Below are 13,356 nucleotides of genomic sequence, written 5' to 3' on the forward strand. Positions count from 1 at the left end.
ACATATGGGTAAGCAACAAAATGGAGACGTACAAAGAAAATCACAATCAAGACAGGTAAACCAAGCCTGAATCCAGACACAGATTCTACTTTTTTTTTAAGGGAGAGGAACTTCAGATGGATTGCCCGCGGTGATCGCAGTAGTCAGCCTGTCAATAATGAAAAACAGATGACATTAAGCTCCCACGTGTATTGTGAACTAAAAATCCTAGCATAATCATTGACATGGGATATAGTTTGTACAGACAGCTGTGGCCTGTAACTGAAAGTATTGCATCTTCTGCATTCAGCAGCTTCAAAATGTACTAACAACTAAATGCCAGAACACAGTTCTACTTCTGGCCCTATACTAACAACTCACCTGAACTCCTAGAGTCAAAGACTTCTTTCGTGAAAACACAAAAGACTTATGCGTTTCATTTCATTGAAAAGATAAAAGAGTTTTACAATCCTCCTAGGAGGCATATTACAACAAAGTTACAGGTATTTAGTGCACATCCCAGGTTGATGGTAGACCTTTGGCACCAGCCCTAGCCCAAAGGGCAGCCTCATCCTTGATTCTGGCAACCAGGTTTTGGACAGATGGATGTGCACCTTCAAAGATGCGCTCACTCCATTGTTTCCAGATCAGCCATGGTGTGAGCAAGGCAGCAGATGCTTTGTACCCAAGGGCTTGGGTGTGTCTAGCTTTGCTTGCTGCCACCAGTCCATTAGCAATGCCTCCTGGTTTGGCGTTCTTGTTGGCATCCTGAGCCAGGATAGCACCTCATGCCAGGTTTGCCGAGAGAATGGCCAATTTAGAGTCAATACTCAAGACAGTAGAATGGCAGAATATGGCTTCAAAGATGAGTATAGGGGATGCTGAGTTGCTGACAGCTCAAAAAAATTATACATTTCAGGCAGTGTCGATTCAATTCGAGTATTTAGACCTCGGATTTACAGATTACAAATGGTGGCATGCTACAAGAAGCCCACAACTATATGCACATAGCTCTGAACAGTGTGTATTAAATCAAGTGAAACTGAATGCTGCTGAGTGATACAATGTGTACATAGCTACTATACATTTGGGCCTTGCTCTTTAATTTTTGCTAGTTTTGCATTTATGAGCTTATCTAGTATTGGGGCCTCGAGAGGTATTGGGTCAAGACATCTTTCGTGTGCAGCATTGTTCACCTGCAAAAGAGGGGGAAATAATCAATGTTCAAACATCTTCCAGAGACAGATTCACAACAGCAAACTACATATGCAACAGTTTCTTTTCACCCTAAAGATCCTAACTCCTATTCACATGTGATGTGTGCAGATATTTATTATCCTTAGTGTCTACATAAAAACCGAGTTACAAGTAGGCGTAATATGCAAAAAGAGACATACTAAATTTGCTTGTATTGATCAATGTTAGGTGGTATCTAACCTCTTTAAGTAAGAAGCTTATAGCTGCTTCATCATCAATAAACTCCTTAAGGGAGCTCTTCAGAAATTCCATATCCAACTGAATCTGCTGAAATCCACTTCTGTTGAAAGTCTGAAGCCGGACAAATTCTTGCAAACTTTTCAGGCAAAGCTTCAGGACGGCAGAAATTACAGACTCCTGAAATTTATTCATCGCACAAGAAATTACTGTAAACTGCTGTACATGCAACTTAAAGAAAAAATTATACATGATCACCTAGCAAGTTAATCACAAATTTGATAAAGCATTTCTACTGGCAAGCATCAGCAAATTCAATCAGTGAGCGGATGTATGCCCTCATTCAGAAGATGCACTCTGTGACTTGTGCTGCATTTGGACTGTTTTTTTCTCGAGAAAACGCAAAAAACCTTTGTGTTTCATTTCAATGAAAAGAAGGAGACGAACAAAGTTTTATCAGTTACAGCCCACAGAAAAGAGGGGGGGGGGGGGGTGGCAGAACAGAGAAGGCAAAAGGCAAAAACTCGGACGAATTAGTGTACATCCCAACTGTTCGGCAAAATGACACGCAGGCTTCCCGCTCCAGCTCTCGCTCAGATGCTTGCCTCCTCATGGATCTTGGTCACCACGCCATTGACGGAGGGTGTTGCGCCGTCGAAGACGCAGCCATTGCTTTCCTTCTAGATCATCCACGGGATAAGCAGCGCCATCGAGGCAAGTCCATTGCGTAGGGTTGTAGGTGTCGCTTGCCTAGCTTGGAGCCACCAGGAGGTCAGCGTGTCGTCTTGGTCCGGTGGCCTGCAGGTGGCGCGCAGCCATGAGAGGATCTCGAACCACACCTGACGGGCAAAGCTACAGCCAGTGAAGAGGTGCTGTATCGTTTCCATCTCCTGGTCGCAGAGCAGGCACCTGGCGTGGTGCGGCAGTCCCCGTCGCTGAAGGCGCTCGGCCGTCCAGCACCGGTCGAGGTGCGCCAACCAATGGAAGAATTTGACGCTGTGAGGCGCCAGGTCTTCCAGGTTAGTTGCCAGGCTTTGCAGAGCAGGGAACCATGGAACGTGGCTTTGTAGCTGGAGCTAGCGGAGTAGGCGCCATTGTTGCTCCATCTCCAGATCATGGTGTCAGCCTGGTCTGAGAGCTGGATGTGCTCAAGCCACCTCCAGTGCATTTGGACTGTGATGGCTTTCTAGAGAACAGTTTTTGTATTCCTATGGATTTGTTTTATGTTTTTTAATTTAAAATGTGCATAAAAAAGGGCGTACCAAATGCTGAAAGCTCCCACACAGTGTGGGGTCTGGGAAGGGATTTTCTAGGCATCCTTTCCCTTGCTTTTTATGCAAAGAGGCTGATTTGAATCCAGGACCTCGAGGACAAAAGTGTAGATACTCTACCACTGCGACAGACATGACCTTCTTTAGAATGTGAAAAGTTGTCGATTAATTTATGCGACGATGTACTTCGAAGAGTTTAACATTATGAAAAGAAAAATAGGATGATCCAGTAAGATGTACTCATCTTTTTCATGGGATCATTCCAGGCAGTCGAAAAGATGCAGTTGGTCTATGACTAAAAAATAAAAACTGACCATGCAATTGCCACTGTGACAAGTTCATGTGACTGGGAGTAGTAGTAACTAACTTCTGCCCTAACTCTGGTGGCAGTTGCATTGTAGAGCCCTAATTCAAATACTGAACACTGAATGATCAATGGGATCAACTCGATACGTTTATACTAGCAAGGAGAAAGATTTCTAATCAACAAGGGATCCAAACATCCTACCTCCTAAGGTATTACAAATTTCATAAAACAGAAAGGAAAATAGGCAATTTCATGATTTATATAGCAGGAAAGTGAAGCAGATCTCCACCTGTGTGTATTCAACTTTCGTGAATATTTCCATTTTCTGTTCGAATAATTTTGCTAGATGATTTTCTAGAAACTGACTTCTAGTACGTGTTGTGTTTGATCGGTTCAACATGTCCTCTCGCATTGGATTGCTTCTTGAGGAAGTGGTGCTGCCAGTGCTATCAGAATGCCGATGTCGTCGAATTAAACCAGGCAAGATCTGCTTGACTTCAGATACTACACCATTGAACTGCAGGGTTAAAAACAGATATTAGTAGTATTAGAGGCTACAACAAGAATTTCCAACATGAGCTCATGTTTTTGAAAAGCAGGTGCAATCATATGCAGTAGTGAGCATGGGACGTAAGCATCAGTTTTCAAGACTCCTAGAACAGAAGTACAAGATAATTCATGCTCAATTTTGGATTTATAAGTGCGTCAGCATCAGAAACAGAGTGATCCAATAGGATAAAGAACTGAACAAACCTCTAGGAGAAGTAGATCAACAAACATGTTAACTTCCCGTGGTTCCTTGTGCTGTTTTGGTCAAATATAAACAGAAGTAAATACAAACTTGAGCAAAAACCAGAATAGCTGAATGGTCAATGACTAAAAATGCTTCATGTTGAATATGATAACTAACCTTTATCCAGACCGGTGTTGAAAATCGCTTATTAAGAAGTTTGGAGATCTTCTGAGTCTTCATATTTATGTACTGATCCCAGAAAAAAAATTCAGCTATATATCCATACAAACAAAGACGTACTTCTAAAGAGAATAAAAGGCAGCCACTCTCAGACAACAAAAACTTGAATTACATAAATGATTCCAACTATGCTCTATCGCAAAATGCAACATAGTTCCACCACATGTGAACTGTGTCATGGTTACTGAAAATTGTAAGTTCAACATTCTAGACCAAATAACAATATTATGGCTGACAGCTTATCATGACAGAAGGTTATTCTAAGTTCCTTCAAAATCTGATGCCCACCATGCTACTTTTCGACCTAATTTCACATACTCAAAATTCTGCATGCAGTTACATTACTTTCATCTTCCAGAGCTGAAAAAATGGGTAAACAATTCTCAGAAAATTCCAATGTTTAAAATAGCCGGCTACAGGATATAGCCGCGGCCTCCCAAAACAGCTATAGCCTGGCTATAGCCGGCTATTTAAGGACTTTGACACCTTTTAGCGGGCTAATGGAGTTAGCCGCACCATGCGGGAAAGGCTATAGCCGGCTATTTTAAACTATGGAAAATTCAGAACAGACCAAAACAGCGCAGATCCATCACACGATTCTCGATTATAATAGTGCATATCACTTTGCTACGATAACAATCCAAAAATGTGAAAGCGCTAGTCTGCCAAGCCATATAAACCTTTTCCTTTTCAATATGAATCGTTTCACCATATGGCACATAGAGAGCATACCACCAGTCCATACAGAAAAAGCGCTATTGACTAAGAATTCAAATAACACAGTGTAAGGGAAAGGAAGGTACGGAAGATGTATGCCTACATGGTGCAAAAATTTCTCCCCAGATGAGCGATATAGCCGACATATCTCCCCGGGTACAAAAGGTGGTCCATATTCATAGCTGCGTGCCCCACCTCCAGAGAAAGAAGCAGCCAAATCCTAAAAACGATAACAAAGTTAAGAATCATTCAGTGCACATTCACTTGAGTCCAGTATGCAAAATGTAAGAAGCGAGGCTGTCAACAAGTGCAGAAATATACCTCTGTCACTTTAGGAATTGTTGTCTGTTCTATGAAAACACAAAGCTGTGCAAGCATAAGCACCAACACTGTTGGAATCTTGTCGATTTGCACAGAATCTACAGAATTTGACTCTTGAGAGAAACTCTTGCTTCTCCCAGAAAGCAGATGAAAATGTCCATCAAGTTTCTGAAAGAAATGTTGAAAACCTTCTTGTACCCAATCAATAATCAAATCTTTCAGCTTTACTATCAACTCTGTATCGCCATCTATAAGGTGATGGAATTCCTGAAGGAAACATAGGCAAACGAGAACAATGAAATAGAGTATAACTGTATAAGGATCCTCTAACAGAAGCATGTACTTGTGCAGAACTATGTTACATTTTATTCGACATACTATCGATGGAAATGAATGGTCACGCTTTTTAGGCTTCCAGATATATACCTGCAGGAGATCTATGCACCCTTGGGATACTTTAATTTTGCTTTTTTCCATGGCAGTTTGCAGCTGTGACTCTTCCAACTTCTCGTTTGATGTTGAGTGTGTTCTGACCAGTACATCTGCTCAGCCATGCCCAATAGATATAAGTTTTCCAATACATACTTTCTTATTTCCAAATCTATTTGTACTATTACAAACTAAATCAAAATGAGTTTCTGTCAAAAGAAGGCTGAACTGTAATCAAAGGGTACATTTGGTTCTGCACGAAAATTGCAAATAATGAAAACAAACTGATGTGGGAGGGGAGCAACCTGATATTTCAGTTTGAAGATGAAGAAAGGCAGTTGCTATGTGTTGCTTAATAATGTCTCGAGTAGTCTACACAGAAAAGACACTGTTACATGTTAAATCAGCATCGAGAAATATACAAAGATTTATAGAAATGGATGCCTCATATAAGCAACTACAGAAGGGAACTGAATAAAATATTAAGTTTATCCACTGAATAAGAACATGTGAGGGAAAAAAAGAAACTTAATATCATACCAAAAAGATTTGCGAATCACATGAGTTGTTAAGATAAGATATCTCATATCTGATGCACCACTAGCAATCAGTGCTTGAATAGCCATGAACAAACGAACAATACTTAACAAAAGACCGTAGAAGGCAAACTTCTGTCAATTAAGTAAACTGGACAAGCTTCTGTTTCCAGTCCATCATAAATGATCGTAGGTAACAGGACTATCAAATGCAGGGTGAATCCACAGCTAAACCTAACCGTGTCAATTTGTGGGTCTGTGCGCCGTGCCAATTGGTGGGTCTGTGCACTCCTATGCCGTCTTCAAGAACGGGACAGAATTAACAGTTAACATGTTTTGCCTCCACAAGCATTTTCCCTTGTTCCAACACTATGGTAACAGATAACAACAAACCAGCCAGGAAAAAAAAGCAATAAGGCTTCAACCAATATTCTGAAGTAAGACACAACCAGAAAGGATCAACATAACACTACAGAATGGAGAAAATTACATATATTTAGCCATGTAAGTGTACCTAATTTAAGGGAAAACAAATTAACTAGCGACATAATATGAAATCAGATAGTATAGATTTTGGTAAGCACGTAACACAACGGATAATTCGTCTCCTAAATGGTATATTATGGTTGAAACACGAATGCAACTGTTACAGGGCGCAGAAAAAACCTCCAAGGAAAAAGCTGGCAGCGCTGCCTCTGGTATAACTTCGTCGATGGCAGTTGCGTCCTCCCATAAGCCTCCTATAACCATCAAGTTGTAGCAAGATTAAGTCAATAAAAACGCAATGATCTTTGAAAACCCACAGTAGTATCCTCTTAATGTGCATGGTCACTCAAGGTAAAAAACTTAATATGCATAGGAACTAAAGGTAAATGCACCACCAATACATTCAATTATAGCAACATTACTAATACTAAAGGCTCTGACAAGAAACATACGAATTTTGTCAAGTTAAGAGTTAAATATCAACAACAATTTAAATTTAAATAGTTAGTAATTTTCTTTAAAAATTAACCAAAGTTCCATGAATTTTAAGACCAATGCTTTGCAATCACCCTCCCATTACACAGTACAATATAACTGGAAATAAAGTAAATCGTTATAAAATGCTTGGGTGCCATATTGAAACTTACTTAGCATCATAACCTACGTAGCAAATCAGTATGGTATTTCGTGCACAATGCCCTTTGTAAGCTTCGCATAATGACAAATGACTAAGAGATCTAAAAGGAACAAAATTATTTGTCTTTACAAGAAAAATAGAGGAGCCCATAGAGGTAACAATATTATTATTTATCTACTAGAAAAAATATTATGATGGTACTATAACACATAAAGCTCTTACGTAGAATTGCCAACAGATCTGTTGATGGAATTCTTTCCTTCAGAGTCTCTCTGACTGTTTCATAGCGGCTTCATGAAAAGAAGACAAAATAAGACAAATGTATATGGATTGAATTTCCAATAGTATAGATGTAAGAAAAACAAAAAGCAAAAGCCAAAAGGGAGCCTCGTTGAAAGACAAGTTTCAGTTGATCTGACACAATGTCATACTGTAGTGATTTTTGCATCCCCATTGTGCAGCACGGAATATGTATCAGCTCACTAAAAATCAAAGGTATATGTATGTGCAGGCAACTATTGCCCAAGAGATAAGAAAATATTTAACTTCACATAGATTACTTCGGTCCCACTCCTGTGTTGAACTTGGACTCCCTCCATCCCTATTTTAGGTGGTGCACACGCTTTTCGAGGTCTAAGTTTGACCATCAATTTGGCCAAAGAAACATGGATTATGTTTCACGAAACTTATATCACTGAATTTGTATTTGAATAAAGTTCCTAATGATATAATTTTTAGAACAGGTGAGACATGTATTATTGATCAAATTAGTGGTAAGGTTAAGACACAAAATTGAGGGCACAACATGCAATGGGACCGAGGTAGTAGTACAAAACATGCATCAGGTTGTCCATGAATTACACTAGAGCGCCAGATATGGTTCATTCGTCATTCTGGCACCTCAGACCACAATATTATGACAGCAGATGAAGGCATCCTAGAACACGAATTTGGGTTGCTATATACTATTGGGACATCCCTTATAAAGTTTCCTCGGAAAAAAAATGCGAGCAGTCAAACCAAACCAATAATATACCTTGTCCAAATACATGAGCTTAGATTGTAAAATGACTTTCTATGCAAAAACAATACGAACCGTGCAATTTTCAGAACACTTGAGCCAAAAATAAAGTAAGATAGCTCAGGTAGGATATTTAAGCCAATTGTTGGATTTGGTGACAAAGAAATGCCTCTTCTGAAAAAAGACTCTGACCCACTAAAATGGCGGAGAAAAAGAGGCATTGCAAATCAAGCAATAAACACAATAAGCACGCTAAAGGTGCATTGAGAACTGGAGATGCAATGTGCTATGATGCACTACTTCAGTCTCAACTATTCAAAATTAAATTACTTCCTGTTTAGTGTACTGCTTAGTAATCGCTTCAGCTAGTATTCTCGGTTCTATAATGGCAGGTACCATGACAGGAAGTAGTCATCTATGATCTAAAAATAGCAAATGGTCCAATAATACAATTTATGAAATATACAAGGCTTACTTTGTGAACAAAGCATGAGCAAGTTCAATGAGACGTCTTTCTGAATCAGGAAATATTATGAGATAAGCACGGAATGTCTTGGAAATATCACCAATTGAAGCCTAAGATAAATATAGAAGAGAGTATTAGATGATTTAATGATATAGAAGTTGGCAAAAATGATTGTAACCTGAGTGCTACAAATAGACAAGATTTTTATGTTTGAACAATATTAGATGATTTACTTGCACCACCAAAGTCATAACATAGGCAACAGAAGCTGAATTGGTGCCACATTACAGAATTTCCACCCAAAATAAAATGTAAGTTGTTTATTCGATCTCATATTTAGCATACATACATTTGTGGGCTTGTTCTGGAAATTTAGAAGGCAATCTTCGAGTTTCTCAAGTAGGCTTGATTTTAGGTTGTCCACCTGTCCAAAGATAGAACATAAATTAGTAAGATGAGATTCAAAGAACAAATGGCAACATATGCAAACAGAGTTGCATTTCTACCAGCCTAACATGAGCACAAGCTCTGAGTTCCATATGCACATAATAATTATGTAACGTGCCACAGTTATTATTTGAATACTTTGCGAACAGATAAAAAAAGGTCATGTGGTTGTTATTTTCAGTTATTCACTGTCAAGCCATAACATACACATAGTTCCTAGCACGTTCTACAAACAATGATTCAATGTAGTTACACAACCTTGTTTGAGTAATTGAAAGTGCTGCCTTGGAAGAGTGATGAATAGAGATGGTAGTTGTTAAAATGCCCAACAATATTTGCATCAGGGGAAATGTTTTTTTGGAATGGCATGGCCATTTACTAAACTGATCTCTGACTAACAGGCCACACTTACCTGTGCTACAAATAAATCACATCCTCTGCCTAGATGCAAGGGAAGGTTCATAACAAACAATTGTAAAGTTTGGAAATTTCACAAGGCTATCTGGCAGGGTTATTACATGTGTAAATTGTATAAGCACTAGACATTATGAGCACAAACCAGTTATCATTCTATCGTCCCACATTTTTAGATATCTTGCATATGTTCAAGGATTTTGCTTGTTTTGCAGTTTTATTGCATATATCAGAGAAGTTCATGCTTGAGGGTCACATAGTGATTATTAAGACACCATACTAGTAGGAAAAAATTGTGTGTCTAAGTGTGAACAAAGTAGTGACCACTGTGTACGGTACACATGTTTGTATTCAATGCAATCTACATACGCTTCTCTGACAAGCCACTGCTCATCCTACCAATCAGTAGTGTAGACAAGTGAGGATAGGTGGTCTCTGACAAGCCAGTGCTCATCCTACCAATCGGTAGTGTAGACAAGTGAGGATAGGTGGAAGGAGGAGCAAAATTATTAAGTTTTATGTGTAAGAAGGGCAAAGTGAGAGCTACACAGAACCAAAACTGGCATGCAGATAATAAAAAGATAGACAAAATACATACAGGAAAATTAAGTTGTTTAAGAAGCACCACAGCTTCTGCTCTTGCTTCAATAGGTTCAGAATCTGAGTACAACTTTGCCTGCAAATTTACTCAAGAAAATTGAAGATAAACAGCAGTAAACATCATGACACAATTAGGATAACACAATTATTTAACATGTAAAAGATAGGAATTAGCCTATATGTGCTGTAGCAAGGGGAAAAGACTAGAATTGTAGTTGTAAAAATTAATATTAGCCCTTCCGCCAGAATATAGACAATTACCTGAAGGTGTTGTATAACTATATCCATAGCCTCCTCGGATGCCTTTTTACAATCTTGAAAGGATGAATCACCGTAGGCCTACCAGAAAGAAGAAAATGAAGATAATGCTCAAAGGGCATCAAGGAAGTTTATAAGATGAAATAGCTCAAACTAACCTCAAAAATAGGTTTTGCTCCAGTAAAAAATTTGACAGCATCCGCATATGCTTCTGCCTTGATACATTTGTTCAGCCGAGTTGGCAAATCATATATGAACTGCAAGAAAAATAGTGAAAATTAACATTATCAAAAGTTTGTTGATCTCTGCGTATCTTCTGCAAATATAGAAGAGCTCAGGTAACAAAATGCTAAAGAGCAGTCCAGAACAAAATATCTTCAACTAAAGCAAAAACTCATGATGGTTTTTATGACAAGGTAACATGATTCCAGGGATCATGTGAAAGGTCTTTAGGATGAAATAATGGACGAGAGGCAACCACAAAAATACACGAGTAATGTAACGATGTTAAGATTAATGGTCCAGCTACCCTAAGGCCAACTCCAAATGAAATAAACTACAACATGCACAACAGCACAGCTAATGTGCTGCACTTGCTTCAAACAGAAGACGACTCAAAGTAGCTAAACAGTTTACCTTGAAGTTTTATGCCAAGTGTAACATCTAATTATGAACATATGATGACAAAATTCACAGCATAGGTAGGTTAACTGGACCACCATAACATGGCAAGGGTTATGGTATCTATGGAAAGCAATAGAATACCACTTTAGCTTTAACTAACTTGCATTGCTGGCTGCATAGTTTAACTTGTCTGTATAAATCATTTGTTGAGAATAAACATAATACTCCCTCCGTCCATGAAACTTGTCTTAGATTTGTCAAAATATGGATGTATCTACATACTAGATAGCGTCTAGATACATCCAGATTTTTATAAATTTAAGACAACTTTCGTGGGACGGAGGGAGTAAATGATTAGGCATATACCATTAATCTTTGAGAAGAATAGCACAAATAGAACAGGATTTACTTGAACTTTCCGGAGAAGATTGCGTGTACGGTGTAATTTCTCTATGTTTTCCCTTTTGTTGAAAAGAGATGTGTTCACTGTATCGCTTCTTGATTGCACTGATGTTATCTGGAAAAAAAAGAAGGCGGATTGGTTCAACTATGTTACAAAGAATACATCAGTAACATCACAATGCAAACCTTTCCAAGTAGTTGTTCCATGTTTGTCTCCATACCAACAATGTTAGTCTTCATCCTGCAGAACAACATTGGTATATAAAGAATATTACAACTATAGCAGGTAATTGCACTACAACCTCAAACTCACTAAAAGAAGGAAGGGGAATAGTGAGCTATCACTACAAAGAAATCCCATCACCTTTTTATAGTGTCAGTTGCACTTATAAACTTGTTATAGTTCTCGTATACTAGCATCTGTAAGTCTGTGTCCAGGTTCTTGATCTCGGCAGCCATTTTCACATGCCCCTGCAGAAGCCCTTCCAAGTTTGATTGTTGCACCTAACGAACACAAAAAGTCAGATTTGTCCTCTTAAATTCCTGAACTACAAGGCAAAACTCTGGTTTCATGTGTCCTACTGCCCTGTTTTAATAATCAACAAGAACTAGCAGACAAAGTTCATCTGAAAAAAGGACACTCAAAACCATTTCAGGTTTCACATAAAAGCATTCACAGGAAGCCAACACTGCAAGGAGCATTGTGGATAACTAAGCAATTCAACAAACAATTGCAAGTTATGGAGCAGTGATATGGAAATGGGATACAGTTCACCAGTTCAAATATAGTTCATGGGTAGCTCGTACAGGAACTTATCAATGATCAGAATGCGATAAATCTAAGGTACAGAACATGAATGCATAAGTACAATGGCAGAAAATTGACATTTGAGTTGAATACCGTCCCGTGACCTAGATACCACACTCCTTTCTAAATAAATTCAGTTGAGGTTAAGGGGAGACACATTGTATATCGATATGCATCATTCGACAAAATAATTATGAAAACAGCACTCTTTAGGACTACATACTGTTGAAATAAATCTAATTTGACATTTTGGTTTCAATTTTCAAATGAACAGGCAGAGTTACCATGTCCTTGACATCTACGTGGCTCGTCTCAGATTACACATCTCCAGAGCCCATCTCCTAAGAAAGTTCTAAGAACGAACTGCATTCAATTTTTCAGCATCTTAACTACTCGACCTACACATCACGTAAATAGTAGATTATAAGTGTACTGGATTTCAGCAGACAAAATGCATTTGTGGGCTGTGCATCAATTAGGCAAATTATAACCAGTCCAGCAATTAGCAGGCATTACAGGCTTATCATACTCGTTAGCAGTCAATCCAAAGCATGCGCATTGATAAGATCCGCCCGAGACAGGGAGAGCTGGATCTGACAGACCACGTAAGGTGGAAGCAGAGAGCAGGTGGACGAACCAGGACGTCCATGTAGACATCGGGGTTGAAGGAGGCGGAGTTGATGGATTCGAGCGGCGAGACGGAGGAGGCGGCCGGGGAGGGCCGCGCCGGGGACGCGGGGACAGCGCCCGCGGCCGCGGGGTCGGTGTTGTAAAAACTGGCCAGGAGATCGCGCGTGCGCCGAGCCTTCTCGTCCATCGCCGTCGGCGGCGCGCCGGCGGTGGTCGCCATTTCGAGCCGAGGTTCGGGAGGAGCTTGGGCGCCGGAGAGATCGGGGGTTGTAGGAGTGGATCGGAGTGGGGAAAGACGAGGGGGTCTTTTGGCAAGTTTTCTCGAGTAGAATTTTACGGCTCTAGCCCCGTAGTAGTCAAAATTCGAGGAACAGCCCGGAGGAATATTTTAGAGCATCACCAAAATTATTTATTTTGGCACGGGAGGTGGAAATTGGCGCTCGAGCAGACGCTATAAACTTAGGGTGTGGTAAAAAGATTTCAGCGTGCAAGATAACTTGCTATCGACCGTGGCATATTTAGGCTTAGTTTGACAACAAAGTTTTTTCAAAATTGAAGTATTTCAGTGCATCGACAAGGAATACTTCAGTTTCTTG

The 13,356-nt window shown here is 39.5% G+C and overlaps 1 protein-coding gene across 1 annotated transcript; it reads right to left on the minus strand.

The window, feature by feature from the left end:
- Positions 1–869: 869 nt before the first annotated feature.
- LOC124704272 (vacuolar protein sorting-associated protein 51 homolog) lies at positions 870–12,995 on the minus strand. Its single transcript, XM_047236517.1, has 20 exons — positions 12,768–12,995; positions 11,687–11,826; positions 11,509–11,563; positions 11,330–11,437; positions 10,455–10,553; positions 10,300–10,377; positions 10,037–10,114; positions 8,927–9,001; positions 8,587–8,687; positions 7,313–7,380; positions 6,634–6,707; positions 5,737–5,803; positions 5,429–5,544; positions 5,003–5,269; positions 4,785–4,901; positions 3,902–3,973; positions 3,745–3,795; positions 3,281–3,508; positions 1,417–1,593; positions 870–1,175 (listed from the first exon to the last, which is right to left on the minus strand). Exons 1-20 carry the CDS (start codon positions 12,978–12,980, stop codon positions 1,059–1,061), a joined length of 2,301 nt encoding a protein of 766 aa, XP_047092473.1. The 5' UTR covers positions 12,981–12,995; the 3' UTR covers positions 870–1,058.
- Positions 12,996–13,356: the final 361 nt, after the last annotated feature.

The sequence above is a fragment of the Lolium rigidum genome, chromosome 3 (genome assembly GCF_022539505.1).
Source record: "Lolium rigidum isolate FL_2022 chromosome 3, APGP_CSIRO_Lrig_0.1, whole genome shotgun sequence".
NCBI lineage: Eukaryota > Viridiplantae > Streptophyta > Magnoliopsida > Poales > Poaceae > Lolium > Lolium rigidum.